Source organism: Crocuta crocuta, unplaced genomic scaffold (assembly GCF_008692635.1).
Source record: "Crocuta crocuta isolate KB4526 unplaced genomic scaffold, BGI_CrCroc_1.0 scaffold102, whole genome shotgun sequence".
Lineage (NCBI taxonomy): Eukaryota > Metazoa > Chordata > Mammalia > Carnivora > Hyaenidae > Crocuta > Crocuta crocuta.
Genome location: NW_027530019.1, coordinates 5,952,828 through 5,969,748, shown reverse-complemented (window position 1 = coordinate 5,969,748; position 16,921 = coordinate 5,952,828). Strand labels below are relative to the sequence as shown.

Genomic DNA, 16,921 nt, shown 5'->3' with positions numbered 1-16,921 from the left:
GTTTGTCTTAGCTATAGCTAAGGACTATCTGTGCTTACTGGTTAATTTGTTCCTATACCTTTGCCTCTATACCCATCAGTCTGGTTTTCTCTACACGAGTCCTTGTTTCTTTCCCTTTCTCATGCTAGTCTCTGCCCAGCTGCCGTGGTCACCCCCTGCATGCCTGTCCTATCTGTCCTCCCATGAAGAACGTCAATGTACCTCTTCCACTAATGGCATTCTTTGAGTGCCCATCATAGTCTAGACATCCTGAACTTTGTGCCATGTTTTTTCTCTTTTCCGGAAGCAAACATTATGGAGAGTAGTAAGAAACAAAGGACCGGGCATATTTGTTTTCGTCCTGCTATCTTAAGTTTGATTTTAGACGCCATTTTAATTTGGTGTTTCTTACATATCTTCACCATCCTGCAATGAAGAGATCTATTTCCCTTTCTCAGGAAAAAAAAAAAAAAAAGGAATTAGATTTCACAATTTTGGAGATCTTTTTCTCTGATATTTCAAGGTCTTGAGGAAGACGCAAAAAACAAAATCCATCTTATATTGGAATAAAAGAATCTTTGCGGCTAATGTCTCCTGGTGTGAAGACAAAACACCACCAAGAAGAGGGGTGCTGGAAGCGCCGTTTTCCTCTCTTCAGCCTTCCACCATAGCTGATGCCATATTGCTTTGTAAAACAGTCACATACCTGGTGTTGGCAAATCTGTTCGAATAGATAAAGGTAACCCTATTTTAAAACAGAAAATCATCATTCAGTAAATCTCGCACATGGCAACTGATAGCACATCTGACACTTTTGTGATAAATTTTTATTAAGTTTTTAATTTTAATTCCAGTATAGTTAACAGTGTACTATTAGTTTCAGGGATACAATATAGTAATTGAACAATTCTATATATTACTCAGTCCTCATCATTATAAGTGTACTCTTAGTCTCCTTCACCTGTTTCACCCATCCCCCACCTGCCTCCCCTCTGGTCATCATCAGGTTGTTCTCTATAGTTAAGAGTCAGTTTATTGGTTTCTCTCTCTCTCTCTCTCTCTCTCTCTCTGTTTTTCCTTTTGTTTGTTTGTTTTGTTTCTTAAATTCCACCTAGGAGTGAATCCATATAGTATTTGTCTTTTCTGACTGGCTAATTTCACTTAGCATTATACTTTCTAGCTCTATCCATGTTGCTGCAAATGGCAAGATTTCATTCTTTATTATGACTGAGTAATATTCCATTGTGTATATATACACCTCTTCTTTATCCATTTCATCAGTTGATGGCAGTGGGCTGCTTCCATAATTTGGCTACTGTAAACAATGCTGCAAATAACATAGGGATGGATATATCCTTTCAAATTAGTGTTTTTGTTTTCTTTGGGTAAAATACCCAGTGGTATTATCGCTAGATCACAGGGTAGTTCTGCTTTTAACTTTTTGAGGAAACTCCATACTGTTTTCCAGAGTGGATGCACCAGTTTGCATTCCCACCAACAGTTCACAGGGTTCCTTTTTCTCCATGTCCTCAGCACACTTAATGTTTCATGTGTTTTTTTATTTTGGCCATTCTTGTAGGTGTGAGGTAATATCTCATTGTAGTTTTGACTTGCATTTCCTTGACGATGAGTGATATTGAGCATCTTTTCATGTGTCTATTGGACATTTGCATGTCTTTGGAGAAATGTTTGTTCATGTCTTCTGCTCATCAGGATTATTTACTTTTTGGGTGTGGAGTTGTGTAAGTTCTTTATATATTTTGGATACTAACAGTTTATGAGATATATCATTTACAAATATCTTCTCTCATTCATTAGGTCCCCATTTAGTTTTGTTGATTGTTTCTTTCAGTATGCAGATTTTTATTTTGTTTTATTGTATTTTATTTTATTGTATCGTATTGTATTTTATTTAGTCCCAATAGTTCATTTTTGCTTTTGTTTCCTGTTCCTCAGGAGACATATCTAGAAAAATATTGCCACGGCTGATGTCAGAGAAGTTACTGCCTGTGCTTTCTTCTAGGATTTTTATAGTTTCAGATCTCACATATACATCTCTAATTCATTTTCAGTTTATTTTTGTGTATTGTGTAAGAAAGTGGTCTAGTTTCATTCTTTTATACAGAGCTGTCCAGTTATCCCAGCACCATTTGTTGACTAGAGAGTCTTTGCACAGCTTTACTTCCTTTGTTGAAGATTGATTGCTATATAATCATGGGTTTGTTTCTGGGATTTTTATCCTGTTCCATTGATCTATGTGTCTGTTTTTATATCAGTACCATACTGCTTTGATTACTAAAGTTTTGGTAGTATAACTTGAAATCTAGAATTGTCATATCTCCAGCTTTGTTTTTCTTTTTTCAAGATTGTTTTGATTATGTGGAGTCTTTTGTGGTTCCATTTAAATTTTAGGATTATTTGTTCTAGTTCTGCGAAAAATGCTGTTGGTATTTTGTTAGGGATTGCATTAAATCTGTAGATTGCTCTAAGTAGTACAGGCATTTTAACAATGTTTGTTCTTCTAATCTATGAGCATGAAACATCTTTCCACTTGTTGGTGTCATCTTCAATTTCTTTCATTAATGTTTTATAGTTTTCAGAGCACAAGTCTTTCACTTCCTGGTTAAGTTTATTCCTAGATATTTTATTATTTTTGGTGAAATTTTAAATGGGATTTCTTTCTTAATTTCTCTTTCTGTTCCTTCATTATGAGTGTATAGAAGTGCAATGGATTTCAGTACATCGATTTTGTATCCTGTGACCTTACTGAATTCATTTATCAGTTCTAGTAATTTTTAGTGGTATCTTTAGAGTTTTTGATATGAAGTATCATGTTATCTGCAAAGAGTGAAAGTTTACTTCTTCCTTACCAATTAGGATACCTTTTATTCCTTTTTCTTGTCTGATAACTGTGGCTAAAACTTCTAGTACCAGGCCCTGTAAAAGTGGTGAGAGAAGACATCCTCACCTTGTTCCTGATTTTAGAGGGAAAGCTTTCAGGTTTTCACAATTGTTTATGATTAGTCATGGGTTTTTCACTTATAGCCTATAGTACATTGAGGTATGTACCCTCTAAACCTACTTTGTTGAGGCCTCTGTCATAATTTTTAAAAGGCATCTCCTCTGAGTCGTTTAATTAGAGGAAGAAGACTTTTCCTCTGGGCTGATCCAGCCCTGTTTCCAGGGCCCTACACTCCGAGCACCAGCTCAACGTCAGCTTTTCATCACTAGGCAGCCCCTATCTACCATTAGTAATCATTTCTCCATCACTGAGCTTTTCTGGTCACCAGGTGACACACAGTGTCAAAAAGAGTTTGTCAATGATTCCCATGGTGGAGGCTAATGTTCAATGCCTTAAGTTACCTCTCATAAATCTTTCAACTACCCATAAGGCATCAGTAAGTCTTGATGGAGCTATTTTATCATAGAAACATTATAAATGTGGCTGGGCAGGGGTGAAAGGGAATATAAAAGCAAAGTTAATGAGAAAATAATTGAGCCTAGAGAAACTGAAAATCTCTTGTGGTTAAATTCATCTTTTATTGATATACTGAATTAAAAGCCATAGGCCAAAAAGACAATCTTTATGTAGAAATTAAGGAGAAAGTAGAAACAATCAACTGGATAATTTAGTCTAAAGCTACTAGAGTGGTCACAAAACAACTGGTATATTAATTTGAGAAAAGAAATCTTATAAGAACTTAGGGAAACATTATTTTTTTGCAATTAAAAATTTTTAAACTTTGTTATTGTGAAGAATAGGATGGAGAAGGCAGGACAGGTATAAGTTAATTTTTTTAAATTGAATTCATTGCCATTTACATTCAATAGCATGTAAATCTTGGCCTATTCTAGAGGCAATTAAAAAAGCATTTATAAGAAAAATCAGAATTTAATGAGAATCAGAATAGAAATCTTGAGACACCTTTGCATCACCTAGCTAGGAGGATGGAAATAGTCAGCTCAGGGATGAACCTTAGGTTGAAGAAGTCAAAGATGAACATGGATGAAGAACCGTAAGAGTTCAGAGAAAATAAATGGGCAAATACAGTCCCATTATAAACTATTATGTCCCTTAGCATGTTTCAATGCAAGGAAAAGAAAACTTATAGTGACTTGAAAAATGGAAATTATTGGCAAACATAACTGAAAAGTCCAACTATGTTTTGGCTTTCAGGCAAAGTTTGATCTAGAAGGTTAATTTTGTAATCAAGAACTAATTCTTTTCCATATTCTCTACCCTACTTTCCATTATGAAATCATCAATCAAGATGATTTAGCTCATAAAAACAGGATGACAGCCAGTAGCAACCAGGATTACATACTTGCTCATTTATGTTCAGTGGGAGAGAAAGTTTATCTCTTCTCCCGTCATCGAACTCAGGTCATGGACTCCATTCAGGTTGTACGAGCCTGAGCCACTGAGCCACTTATTGTGGTCAGTGGAATGTTAGATACCTCTTGGTCAACCTTGCCTGGGCTATGTGTCTACCCTGGCCAAATGCTCTGGTAGAAGGAATAGAATTGTCCTGATGAGCCGATGCTGAGGATGGAGTCACTCCCATCCAAACAATATGGGGGAGGGGGGGAGGGGAGGGGGCATAGTATGAATACCAGGGAGACAACAAGCTACCTCTACTCCACTTCCATGTCTTAGGAAACTAGTTCTGAACTGGTGTTTCTAGTAAGCACCAGGGCTGAGATGCAAAGACGCTTACCCTGATCAAAATAAGTACACGAAGGGCTTAAACAGAGAGAGTCAGTTGCTAACCCCAGCCCTGTGACTGTTCAGTAAAATGAATGCCTTGGTTTTACAGGGCACAGTACACTTTTCAGAGCACTGTCACCCAGATCACATCTAACCATCACATCAATCTTCATTGCCAGCTCTGAGCGACCATCTTTACCTCCTTTTATAGGCAAGGTTATCCAGGTCCAGGAGGACAATGGAAGAACAGGATTAAGAACTCAGGCTCTTCTTTCCTAGACCAGGATCTTTCCATTGCACAGCTTACTGCCAAAGGTCTCTGAAGGCATGGCACTGTTAGAAGGAATAGCAAATGGAAGTATTGTGTAGTTGAAAGAAGAATAAGGCATATCAGTAGTTCTCTGTTGTTGTCTACCGCTCTAAATAAGTCAAAGTGTCAGAAATCTACTACATTCAGTAGCTCTTCAATCCCTAACAAAGGCACATGGGTACATTCTCCTTTGTAATCTCTCCACTTTGATCTGCAGATCCTAAATCAGGGCAACTGATGAGATCATTGAACTCATCCCTTCATATTTTAATTCCTTAACCTAATAGCACTTTGATTTTAGTTACCCCTCATTCCAAAGGTACTAAATTATAAGTAAGCTACATTATAGAAAACCAAAAGATATTGTTTACATTAAGGATCACTTTAAAGTAGCACACTGAAGACAACTACTCTCATAAATTATAAGCTTTGTTTTGTACTACTGTTTAAAAAAAATCTTACGAGGTTCTTATGAAAGACAAGAATGAGATTTTCCAGCAAGTTTTAAATTAGTCCACAGCTGTGAGATACACTGCTACTTTTCTACTCAATGACACAATCTTAATTGCTCTCAAATGGCTTTGGATTTTTAGACATTAAAATATTACCAATTTTTGTTTTCTTTTCCATAACATGCACCTGAAAAACAGTCCTTTAAAAATCTCAGACAGGGGTTGGGGCGCCTGGGTGGCTCAGTCGGTTAAGCGTCCGACTTTCGCTTAGGTCATGATCCCGTGGTTTGTGGGTTCGAGCCCCGCGTCGGGCTCTGTGCTGACTGCCAGCTCAGAGCCTGGAGCCTGTTTCAGAGTCTGTGTCTCCCTCTCTCTCTGACCCTCCCCTGCTCACGCTGTCTCTCGCTCTCTCTCTCAGAAATAAATAAAACATTAAAAAAATAAATCTCAGACAGCAACAGCAGATATCAGAAGGACAGAAGCTCCATTACATGCAGCAAACATCCAAATTGCTCTAGAACCATTAAATCTACTATTCTTCTAGCTGTCCCCAGCCCCCTGCCAGCTGGGGGAGGGCAGCTTGGACTAAAGGTGAGGGCAGGCCTCGCCAACTCCCACCCCAAGGAACCTAGCTCATCTCCCACATTAATCCATAAATGTCTCCCATACGGTCTGTACAATAAGCAGACGGAAACTCAGTTAAGCAGATGGAAACTTATTTATGGGCTAACGTGTCTCCGTTACAACTGTGTCTTTGTACCATGTAGAAAGTGTGTTTGCAGAATAATTACTCTCTGTGTGTTGGTGCATTTATATTGAGGATCTAATACCCAGTAGGCTAACAAGGCCTCAGACATGTTGAGGCCTTGCCTTGGGTAGGGAGGCAGTACCATATCGGTGGCTTTCCTCACAGTAAGTCCCCTGCAAAGATAATTCTTAAAAGATTTGCATGACATTCAGCTCTGAGACTGCAGCCAGCAGAGCCAGTCATACCTGGAGTATCTGTGAAATAATGAGTTAGTTTCCCACTGTGAGCCCTCCTTTATAATTCCAATTTCAGCTGGAAAGTCTTTGAAGAGATGATTGAACCATATCGTCTCCATGAAAGCTGCAAAGATTTAACAACTGCTGAGAAATTAAAGAGAGAGACCCCATGGAAAATTACAGATGCAGAACTGGAAGTAGTCAAGGAAAAGGTAAGGACTTGTCTTCCTTAATTTTTACTTTACTGTTTAAGGAGCTGAAAAAGAAAACAGCCGTTGATTTAATGATCAAGAGGTCACAGTATCTGTTATAGAATTTCATTATTCAAGATCCAGGGTTTCTGCATTTTTCAAGTACTTTTCATTCATTATGCTAGATATGAAAATTTAGAAAGTAGTTTCCATTTTTAATATGAAATCATTTCTTTTTTAAAAAAATTTTAAAAACCCAGATTATTGATATATATTATCAAGTCTTCTTTCAGATTTAATTTTATAGAATAGGAGATATACCCATCAGTCTAAAACAACTTAAGTCAATATGTGTGCAAAGCAGATCCAGGTAGTTGACTCACAATTTAACACAGTAACCAAGAAATTTTAACCTGATGAGTTTATGAAAACTAACAAAGGGATCTGAGAACATATGTAATTGGAACAAGGATTGTGAAAGTTAAATTGGGCACATGTTGTAGGATGGATATAAAGTGGGGAAATTTTTTTCAGAACCCAGAAGATGGAAGTTACCCCATGTGTCCCGAGCTGAATGAAGTTGTGATAGTGAGGAGAATGAAAAGGGCTGGGACAAGAGAATTAAGTAGAAGAACTGAGATTTGAATTGCATTGGACATTCAAGGAAAAGGACCACAGAAACCTCTAAACCACAGAATTTAAATAAACTACATTAGGAGCTGAACTTGAAACAAATTAGGATAAGAGATACTAAAGCCTTTCAAATTTAGTAGAAAAAATACCGAGCTAATTTTTTTCCTTAATGTTTGTTTATTTACTTTTGAGAGAGAGAGTGAGTGAACGAGTGAGCACAAGCGGGGGATGGGCACAGAGAGAGAAGGAGACACAGAATCTGAAGCCGACTTCAGGCTCTCAACTGTCAGCACAGAGCTCAATGCGTGGCTCGCCTTCACAAACTGTGAGATCATGACCTGAGCTGAAGTCAGATGCTTAACCAACTGAGCCACCCAGGAGCCCCTGAGCTAAAATTTATAAACTGTATATAATAAACTGCCCAGATCTAACAAAGATTTTTCATATAATCGAGCAAATCATACATCTAAGCCTTGGTCTCTGAGCCAATGAAATATAATAATAAATATCACTCTCATCAATGCAAAATCATCATTGTAGTTATTTTTCCAAGTGAGTCTTTGGTTGACTTTTTAGTTGAAATCAGTCCCCTATGCTGATAAAATATTCAAAGAGCCTAAACGATGTAGGTGAGGATATAATTTATTTTCTTAGGTATCAAGATTCAATTAGTTTTCTTCCACCTCAAACCCGTCCCCAGATCTGGCCCTTCTCATCTTCTCTTTACTATTATCCATGACTTCTGCTTGCTTGTTTTTTCCCTTAGAATTTAATAAGCCACTATTGCACAATGACAATTTTGTTTTATTCTTTATGTTTCTAAAAATTCTCATGAGTTTTTAAAACGCCGTTAGTTTCCAAATATGGATGAAATCATTGTAATTTTTTAAAGCGAGGCTTTTGTACTTCTCCACAATTTGAGGGAAGAAGATAGATTCTCATTCATAATGCTGGTAGAACTGCCCTCCACAAAATCTAAATGTTGTCCACAGAGTTACCGCCAAGTTCGCCTGAATGAACTCCTACAGGAACACTCAAGAGCTGCTAATCTCATTGTCCTGTAAGTATCACTGCAGACATGTAAGAATGTTACAGGGAAATCTTAGGTAGTAAATGGGTTAATCAACTTAAAAAGTCATAGTTGAAAAAATTTTGGAACGTGTGGGACTTAGGCAGTGAAGGAAAATAAATGCCACCCTGAGACCCTGCCAACTGGAGCCCATGGGCTTTAGAAGGTCCCACTTGGACTTTCCATCCGGCCTGCCCTACCCATGGGGCCAGGGCATGTGCCCATGTAGAACCCCAGCTCTCCCTTCAGACCATGCTCGAGGAGCCTGACCCTGAACTCCCTGCCTAACAGGCCGTAAGTAAGCCCCTGAGGCTCATGGGCTCCCCCTCTGGGAGTGCTCCTGAGATAGAGTGTACAGCATGTGCAGGAAGCTCCTTGCTATGTTGGAAGAGATCAGAATGGGAGAAAAAGGCAGGCGACTTTCCCATTTCCACTCTTACCCTTTACCTCACAAATGTTAGAGGTGTGTCTGTTGTAAATATGAATGTTTACTCAAACATTGATAGCTAAACATGAAAACCAACTATCTTACGTTTATACCTCATGATCTGATTCCTTTGTGTGAAGATTAATACGACTTGAAGGTCTATACTGGAGAACTCTCCACCTAAGACCTAGAACAGTCTCCCAAATTGGGTGAGAGGGTTCAAATAGCTGTTTTCCGAGATTTCTGCCATATATAAGAGCTTTAAACTACTGAGAATATCATTTCCATCAAAGAAGGAGAGGTATTGCTTGATCAAATTTTCTACTTAAAGAGGAGTGAAAATTTATAGTTATGTTTTGTTGCTACTCTACAATGCCTAAGCCTATTTTTCTGGTTTATAGATTATTATCTGAAAACGACATCAGTTTAATATCTATATTCAAAATAATGTCAGTGCTTTCGTTTTGGGGGTGAAGGGTTATAAGAGTTTCAGGCCACTGGTTATTAAATGGCTCAGTTGACTAGTGATGCTACTGCCTGTAGTAATTGTCACTTTTAAATTTTTCTTCCATGCTATCAGGAGCCTTCCAGTAGCAAGAAAAGGATCTATATCAGATTGGTTGTACATGGCTTGGTTGGAAATCCTCACGAAGAACCTCCCTCCTGTTTTACTAGTTAGAGGAAACCACAAAAATGTGCTGACATTTTACTCTTAATACATGAAGGATAAGAACACATCTTAACTTAATGTAGAGATAATTAAGAACCATGTTGTGGTTCTTACATACTTTACATTGTAAATCTGATCTATGGATATGCGAACGTCTGGAGACAATTGCACAGGATTCCACATAAATTATGTCATTATTTTTTTCTTGGTTACTGGGGGCTATTGTTTTCTTCTGTCAGCTTAAGAGGATGTCCAAGACAATGCTACCCCTAGAAAAACATCTTTACTGTTGCTGTGGATAAACAAGAAAATCAAGGAAGCCATGCTGGCTTATGCTTATGAAAGCCACCAACTTGATTGTAAGCTTCTCCAGGCAAAGTTAATCTTTTGTTTGCTTCTAGACCCCAGGAGAGGCCTCAGCCCCACAGCAGGTTTTCATTAAATGCTTATTGACAGGCTGGTATAGTAACGATGGGTGGTTATCAAAGGAAAAGACCGGCTGGGCAGGAGCCCTGATTATGCTTGGCCTTCTGAGAGGCTTAGACCTACAAAGATTTGAAAATCAATAACTGAACACTTTGAGAAGTACTTGAGTCTACAAAATGTTTAAAGCAGTTACCTAAATACGGTTATTTAATGTAACATAGCTTATATACTTACAGTGATCTGAGTGATCATTGATAACATATGGCTTCAATTTGCTGCTGACTGAAGAGTACGTTAGCTGGATTAGAAGGCAACAATATTCCAATTAAATACTAGATTCCATTCTAATAGATAAACTTTAATTGTTTCGCCTACTAAATATTTTGAAATCTCCATCATAGTATTACTTTGCATATTTGTTTCTGATTAAGTGCTTAGCACTGATGAAATCTTCATAGATGTCTAATTGAAAACCAAATACCACAAATTTTCAAACCATTATAAAGAAATATATCCTGAATCATATACTGAGTTACTCCATATAGTGATTGTGTTGATTGAAACGAGTAATTAAAATGTAAAGTGGAGAAACCTATAAAGTTACAAAACTGTATGTTGTATATAACATGCAAGTCTTGATTTTTTTTCTCTGTTAGTATTCCTATTATACTTAATCACATTGACAACCCAATAATTTTTTTTCGGATGGATGTCTTGATTTTTTTTTCCTAACATGTTTTGACTGTTTATCTTAACTGGTAAAATACAAGGGAAAAAATGAACCTGAAATAAAAGCACTGAAATTTGTTTGCTTTGGCCTAGGTCACGTTTTTACTTTTTAGTCACTAAGATCACGGTACAATGGCATATCAAATGTGAGCATTAAAAATTCAATCAGTTGTGGGCACCTGGCTACACAGTCATTTAAGCGTCTGACTCTCTATCTTGGCTCAGGTCATGATCTCATGGGTTTGTGAGTTTGAGCCCCGCATCAGACTTCGCACTGGCAGCGCAGAGCCTGCTTGGGATCTGTCTCTCCCTCTCTGCCCCTTCCCAGCTCATGGTCTCTCTCACTGTCTCTCTCTCAAAATAAATAAACTTAAAAAACATTCAATCAGTTGCCTCGTCTGAAGTTTGTTTGAAACTGGGAATCAGGATTAGGAATTCCAAGCCCAGACTCAGCTTAGGAGGATAACTAGGGAGGGAAGGGGAAAACAGTCAGCAAAATTTAAGGAGCAGGCTAGCCGCACTCCAAATCCAGGACCATTTGCCTAACTCAGCCCCAGATCAAACCATCTCTCTTGAGCCCTACGTAACTGAAATTCAAAGACAATGTGAGGTGCAGGTGCGGTCCCTCCCAGGGGAGGGAGCATGCAGCTTCATGTGGACCTGACAATTCTCCGAAACACTTCAGAGAGGGTATCTGGGGAAAGTGAGAAGTAATAAGGCTTCCATAACAGGAGAGTCTGGTGCTTTTGTATCCTTGAGAGGCTGTTGCCCATTGGGTTCCCTGGGAAACAGACTCTGAAAGAGCATTTAGCATGGAGCCTGTTTGTTAAGGAGTGTTTTGGGGATCAACACCCGTGGAAGGAAGGGAGAGGGAGGAAGCAAGGAGGGTGAATGAAAAGGTGGGCAGTGACACAGGCCCAAGGACAGCCTCGGCCAACCCCACAGGAAGCTCTGGAGACAGAAAGTTCCTTCAGAGTAGTCCCAAGCAGGGCTGAGAGGGCCAGGCCTTTATATTTATGCATTGATTCATCGCTGGATGTGTGCTGCCCAGGAAGGGGTGTGACCCTGGGTGAGGCAGTTCTCTGCAGCCAAGGCCTCCCCGTGGGGGCTGAGAGCTGAAGTCTGTCTGCTGACTGCACTCCCAGTGCCTGGGGCAATAAGTCCCTCATTAAACAGGGCCTGGTAGAACATGACCATGTCCATCACAGGGGTCCTGGAAAAAAGTGCTCTTAAAAAACACAACTTGGACTGGCCTGAGTTCAGATTTTCATCTCACCGTTTATAGTAGTTTGACCTTAAACTATTTAATTTTCTGAGGGCTCCTGGAAAGACTGGCTGATATCCCTGGGTTCCAGGTTAACAAAAGAAGTGTACATGGACGGAGAGAAAATGGTCAGGTGACTGCGGTTTTGAGACCCAGAGTAGGTTAGGTGAGGACAGCAGAAAAGTGAATGGATGGAGGCAGTGGCCAGACACCAGCAGACTTTTGCAGCCCTTAATGCCCTGTACTGTCCCATGCTTCACTCATCTCGATTAAGCCAACCACTCATCATGTCCCTGTCTACACTCAACTTTCTGCGCAGGAAGGAGAAAGTTGAGCAATCACCTGCATTGGTGTCAAACTTTCTCAGTCCTCTCGCTTTGTCTACGTTTCTCCTCAGCCTCCCCACTTCTTCCTCATGATGGCTTCTCAAAATCTGCATCACTTTTTCAGTTGATGGCCCTGCCACCATCCCTACAATGTAACTATGTGCAATAGGTATAAACCTTTCTTACCCAAATAGGACCATTCTGGGAGCATTGTCTTACAAGTCTTCTCTTAATACTCAGTTCTAGAAATTTTTATTTGGAAACAAAAAAAAAAAGATTGTAGATTCTTGAGGACTACTATAGGCCTGCTAAATTAGAATCTGGGAGAGGGACTGATGATCTGTAAGATTTTGGAACCTGCTCCAGGCAGTTTCTCCTATTTCTGTGACCTGAATGCCACCACAGGCTCATGTCTCCCAACTTTGTATTTCTCACCCACATCTCCCCGAAGTCTCAGATCCAAATATTCATAGTGTTTCTCTTTGTAAGTCCTACAGATACATTAAATGCAGGAAGATCAGACTCGTGTTCAAAAAGAAAAATGAAAAAACAAAAAACACCCCAAATGCACAACTGGAGCAAAGGCTTTCTTTCCCTATTGTCTATTAGATCACCCTGAAATGACCAAAGAAATGAAAATAGGAAAGATCTGCATCACAGTAGGAAACTAAGAAAGGATACCATCCACATGGTAACACTTTTTAAAAAGCAATCAAACATAGGGGCACCCGGCTGGCTCAGTCAGTTGAGCGTCCAACTCTTGATTTTGGCTCAGGTCATGATCTCATGGTTTGTGGGATCAAGCCCCATATCAGGCTCTGCGCTGACAGCTGTGAGCCTTCTTGGGATTCTCTCCCTCTTTCTCTGCCCTTCCCCCTGTGCTCTCTGTCTCTCAAAATAAATAAAAACTTAAAAATTAAAAAAAAAATCAAGCTATAGTTTACCTGGGACAAGATTAAAGGAAGCTATCAAAGGTCAGCTTGCAACCAATAATATTCCACGGAAAAAAATCACAGGAGACCCTGAGAGACTTCCACTAACTTGACCCACAATTTTCATCTGGAGATGAGAAAGTGGAGACAGGCCAGAGTAAGGCACTGAGTGGGATCTGTGTTGCTGGATACAAAGAGTATTCAGAAAAGACCACCAGTGAGGTCACATAAGCACTGCAAGCAGACATAGGTGTTGCAGTGGGGCATCTCTCAAATACCCTGGAGAGGTGCCAGAAAGTTATGTGCTTGCCATAGAGGCTGAGCCCAAGAGAAAATCAACTTTCAGTGAATAGCATCTCTAATACAAAGAAGAAAGCTCGCAGGGATGGGTGATCCAGGTCCTGGGTCTCACTGTTTTCAGGCTGCCAGGCTACTACACTGGCCCTGAATGATGATATCACGCAGGCCCCTAGTAAGATTAAATAGGAAGACTATCACAATAACCAAGAGGTGTGGTAGAGGTCCCTGTGTCAACCACAAGTCCTGTCACATCAGCTTGTCATCAGTGTGGTTTAAAAGACTCAGCACCCAGGGCACCTGGGTGACTCAGGCTGTTAAGCATCTGACCTCTGCTCAGGTCATCATCTCGTGGTTTGTGGGTTCCAGCCCCATGTGGGGCTCTCTTCTGTCAGGGTGGAGCCTGCTTCAGATTCTTTGCCCCCCTCTCTCTGCCCCTCCCGTGCTCGCTCTGTCTTTCAAAAATACATAAAAGAAGAAAAAGAGTCAGTGCCCCATGGGGTCCTTGCTGATTGGATGTTGCCCCGAAGGTCACTAGACATTTCTACTGCTTCCCTCTGCAGAGATTAGGGTCACACTGACATGGGGGTGAGATCGGTCTTGACTCCACAAGGGGAGAAGAGAAAGTTCTCTTGGGGTGTGAGTCACTTTAGTGCTACTGCATCCCAGCTGCTGACAACTCATGTCACCCCATCAGTTAGCTGCAGTAATGGCCAAGAAGTCAGACCTTGCTCCAGCCCCAGTAGGTGGTCCACGTACCTCTGCGGAGCCACCAGCTCCCCTGCGCCATCAGCCCTGGTCCACAGGTGGAGCCTCCTCTCCTCAGCGAGGCGTGGCCCGTCTTCTTCACCTCTTTTAGGATTTTTGATGTTGTAGCAATAATGTCAGCCCTCCTTTTTTGTGCAGAGAAAGTGTTTTCAAAAAACGTGGAAGATTTCATCTCATCTCTGACACAATTCTAAACACACTGTTATTTTAGGTCCCACTAAGGAAGAAAAGTCTCTGCCATTTAAATATGTCATGGTATTCTGTCACTTGTCATTTTTGTTATATTGAGATACCGTTTTAAGGCTTAAATGAGAATTTAATTTAAAAAGATTTTAACGTTTATTTATTTTTGAGAGAGTGACAGCACACAAGTGGGGCAGGGGCGCAGAGAGAGACACAGAAACAGGCTCCAGGCTCTGAGCCGTCAGCACAGAGCCCAATGCGGGGCTCGAACTCACGAACTGTGAGATCATGACCTGAGCTGAAGTTGGACTCTTAACCAACTGAGCCACCAGGTGCCCCTAGAATTTTAAAACACATACCATTCTTGTGCATATTAAAGAAAGGGAAAAGAAGTAAAATAATTTGGGTTCCATTTTAGTGTCCTGCTCTTCTATTCACCTTTCCACTCAGAGTTGACGTCCCCAGTTTTCCACATGACAGGACTTCAGTGCCCTTGGGAGAGCTAGCAATACAGTTTCTTTCAAGGAAAAACCAGTAGACGTTATTGTGTTATTGCCATTAACACTTTGGATTGTTCTAAGTATGATTTTTTAAAGAAAATAATAATTGTGCCTTCCAATAGAATTTTTAAAATTTTAAAATTTTAACACGTAGAGAGTACAAAAAGTAGGAAAAAGTAATTTATGAGATAAAAGTCAGAAAAAATTCTCATTAGAAAAGAGAGCAATAATATCATAAGATCATACAATAGACTAGAAGATCACACATACAAGAAATAAACAGAAAATATAAATGGGTTAATTTTCCTTTTTAAAAAAATTTTAATGTTTATTTTTGAGAGAGAGAGACAACATGGGTGAGGGAGGGGTGGAGAGACAAAGGTGGACAGACACAGGCTCTGTACTGACAGTAGCGAGCCTGATGTGGGGCTCAAACTCATAAGCTGTGAGATCATGACCTGAGCCGAAATAGGATACTTAACTGACCGAGGCACCCAGGCACCCCTGAATTTATCTTTCTTAATGAAGACTCTCAAATTTAACAGAGAATAAAATCAAACTCTATTCTATTTGCTAGCATCATATTCTAAATTATTTATCAAAAGGCTAAAGACAAAAGAATAAACAAAAATATATAGAAACATTGAAACAAAATATAGGGTTGGTGATATTATTCAAAGTTTAGAAGAATTAGGAAGAACAGGAGAGTGTCAGTTTACATTTCCAAATAATAGATAGCCACAATATAGCTATAATGATAATGGAGTTTTATGTAAATAAATAACATGATATTGACATAAATAATATAAGAATTTTTGGAAACAAAAAGAGTCACAGAAGATCAGTTTTCTTGGGAAACAGCTCACCATATTGCAACCTTTGACAGATCAAAGATAAGATAGTCCAAACTACATTAAAAGATGGATTTAATAGGCACAACAGTGCTTGTGCACAGAGAATACACTACCTTTTAGAAATCTATAGGATGTTTATAAAAACAAATTATATATTAGATAACTCGGTAAATGTCAAATGTAGAAATAGTGAATATCATACCTTTATCACAACCCAACTAACATAATTTATAAATGTGTAAACAACATCAGAAACCTTACTCATTGGGAAAGAAAAATTCTTTTAAAGATCTCAATTCAAAAAAGAAGGAATGCAGTTTTAGAATATTTAACAAAAACGGGGGTGTCTGGGTGGCTCCGTTGGTTGAGCATCTGACCCTTGATTTCAGCTCAGGTAATGGTCCCAGGGTCGTGGGATCAAGCCCCACATAGGACTCTATGCTGAGCATGGAGCCTGCTTGGGATTCTCTCCCTCTCTCCCCTACTCACTTGCTCTCTCTTTCTCTAAAATTAAAATAAGAAAAAAAGAACATTTAGCAAAAATGACATTGAGAATTACATATAACAAATGCATTTTATGTAGGACTCAAAGGCAGATTTATATCTATAAATGCATTCATTTATACATAAACAAGAAAAATGAAAGGTAACATCCAACTTAAGAAGTTAGAAGCTTCACTGAGTAACTACAGGACAGCATAAAGAAAAATTTGAGGAAGAAAAGCAGGGAAGTAAAATCCAAAGCTCAGTTTCTGGAGTCAGAGAGAGGAGAGTTGAGTCTCAAGTTTCTTTACTCTGTAGTGAAGGGATCACTACCTAACCTCCTGAAGAATCCATTTGCTCCTATGTAACTTCAGGATTATTTAAAGTCTACCCTTGAGGGGCTAAGTCCGTTAAGCATCTGACTCCAACTCAGGTCATGATCATACGTTTCATGAGATTGAGCCCAGCTTTGGACTCTGAGCTGACAGGGCAGAGCCTGCTTCGTATCCTCTGTCCCCCTTGCTCTCTGCCCTCACCTCTCGCTCTCTCTCTCTCCCTCAAAACTAAATGTTAATGGGGCACCTGGGTGGCTCAGTCAGTTAAGCACCCAACTTTGGCTCAGGTCATGATCTCACCTTTCATGAGTTCGAGCCCCGCGTCAGGCTCTGTGCTGACAGCTCGGAGCCTGAGGCCTGCTTCGGATTCTGTGTCTCCCTTTCTCTTTGCCCATCCCCTG

General features: G+C 39.7%; 1 protein-coding gene across 3 annotated transcripts in view; it reads left to right on the top strand.

Annotated features, from left to right (window-relative positions):
* SLC12A1 (solute carrier family 12 member 1) overlaps nucleotides 1-9,469 on the top strand; it is a 98,754-nt gene extending 89,285 nt beyond the window's left edge. For all 3 annotated transcript variants that reach the window (XM_077764326.1, XM_077764325.1, XM_077764327.1), the window contains exons 24-26: nucleotides 6,510-6,645; nucleotides 8,250-8,317; nucleotides 9,334-9,469. In XM_077764326.1, coding sequence (XP_077620452.1) covers nucleotides 6,510-6,645; nucleotides 8,250-8,317; nucleotides 9,334-9,469 — 340 coding nt within the window. The remainder of the gene's footprint in view (nucleotides 1-6,509; nucleotides 6,646-8,249; nucleotides 8,318-9,333) is intronic.
* The last annotated feature ends 7,452 nt before the right edge of the window (nucleotides 9,470-16,921 follow it).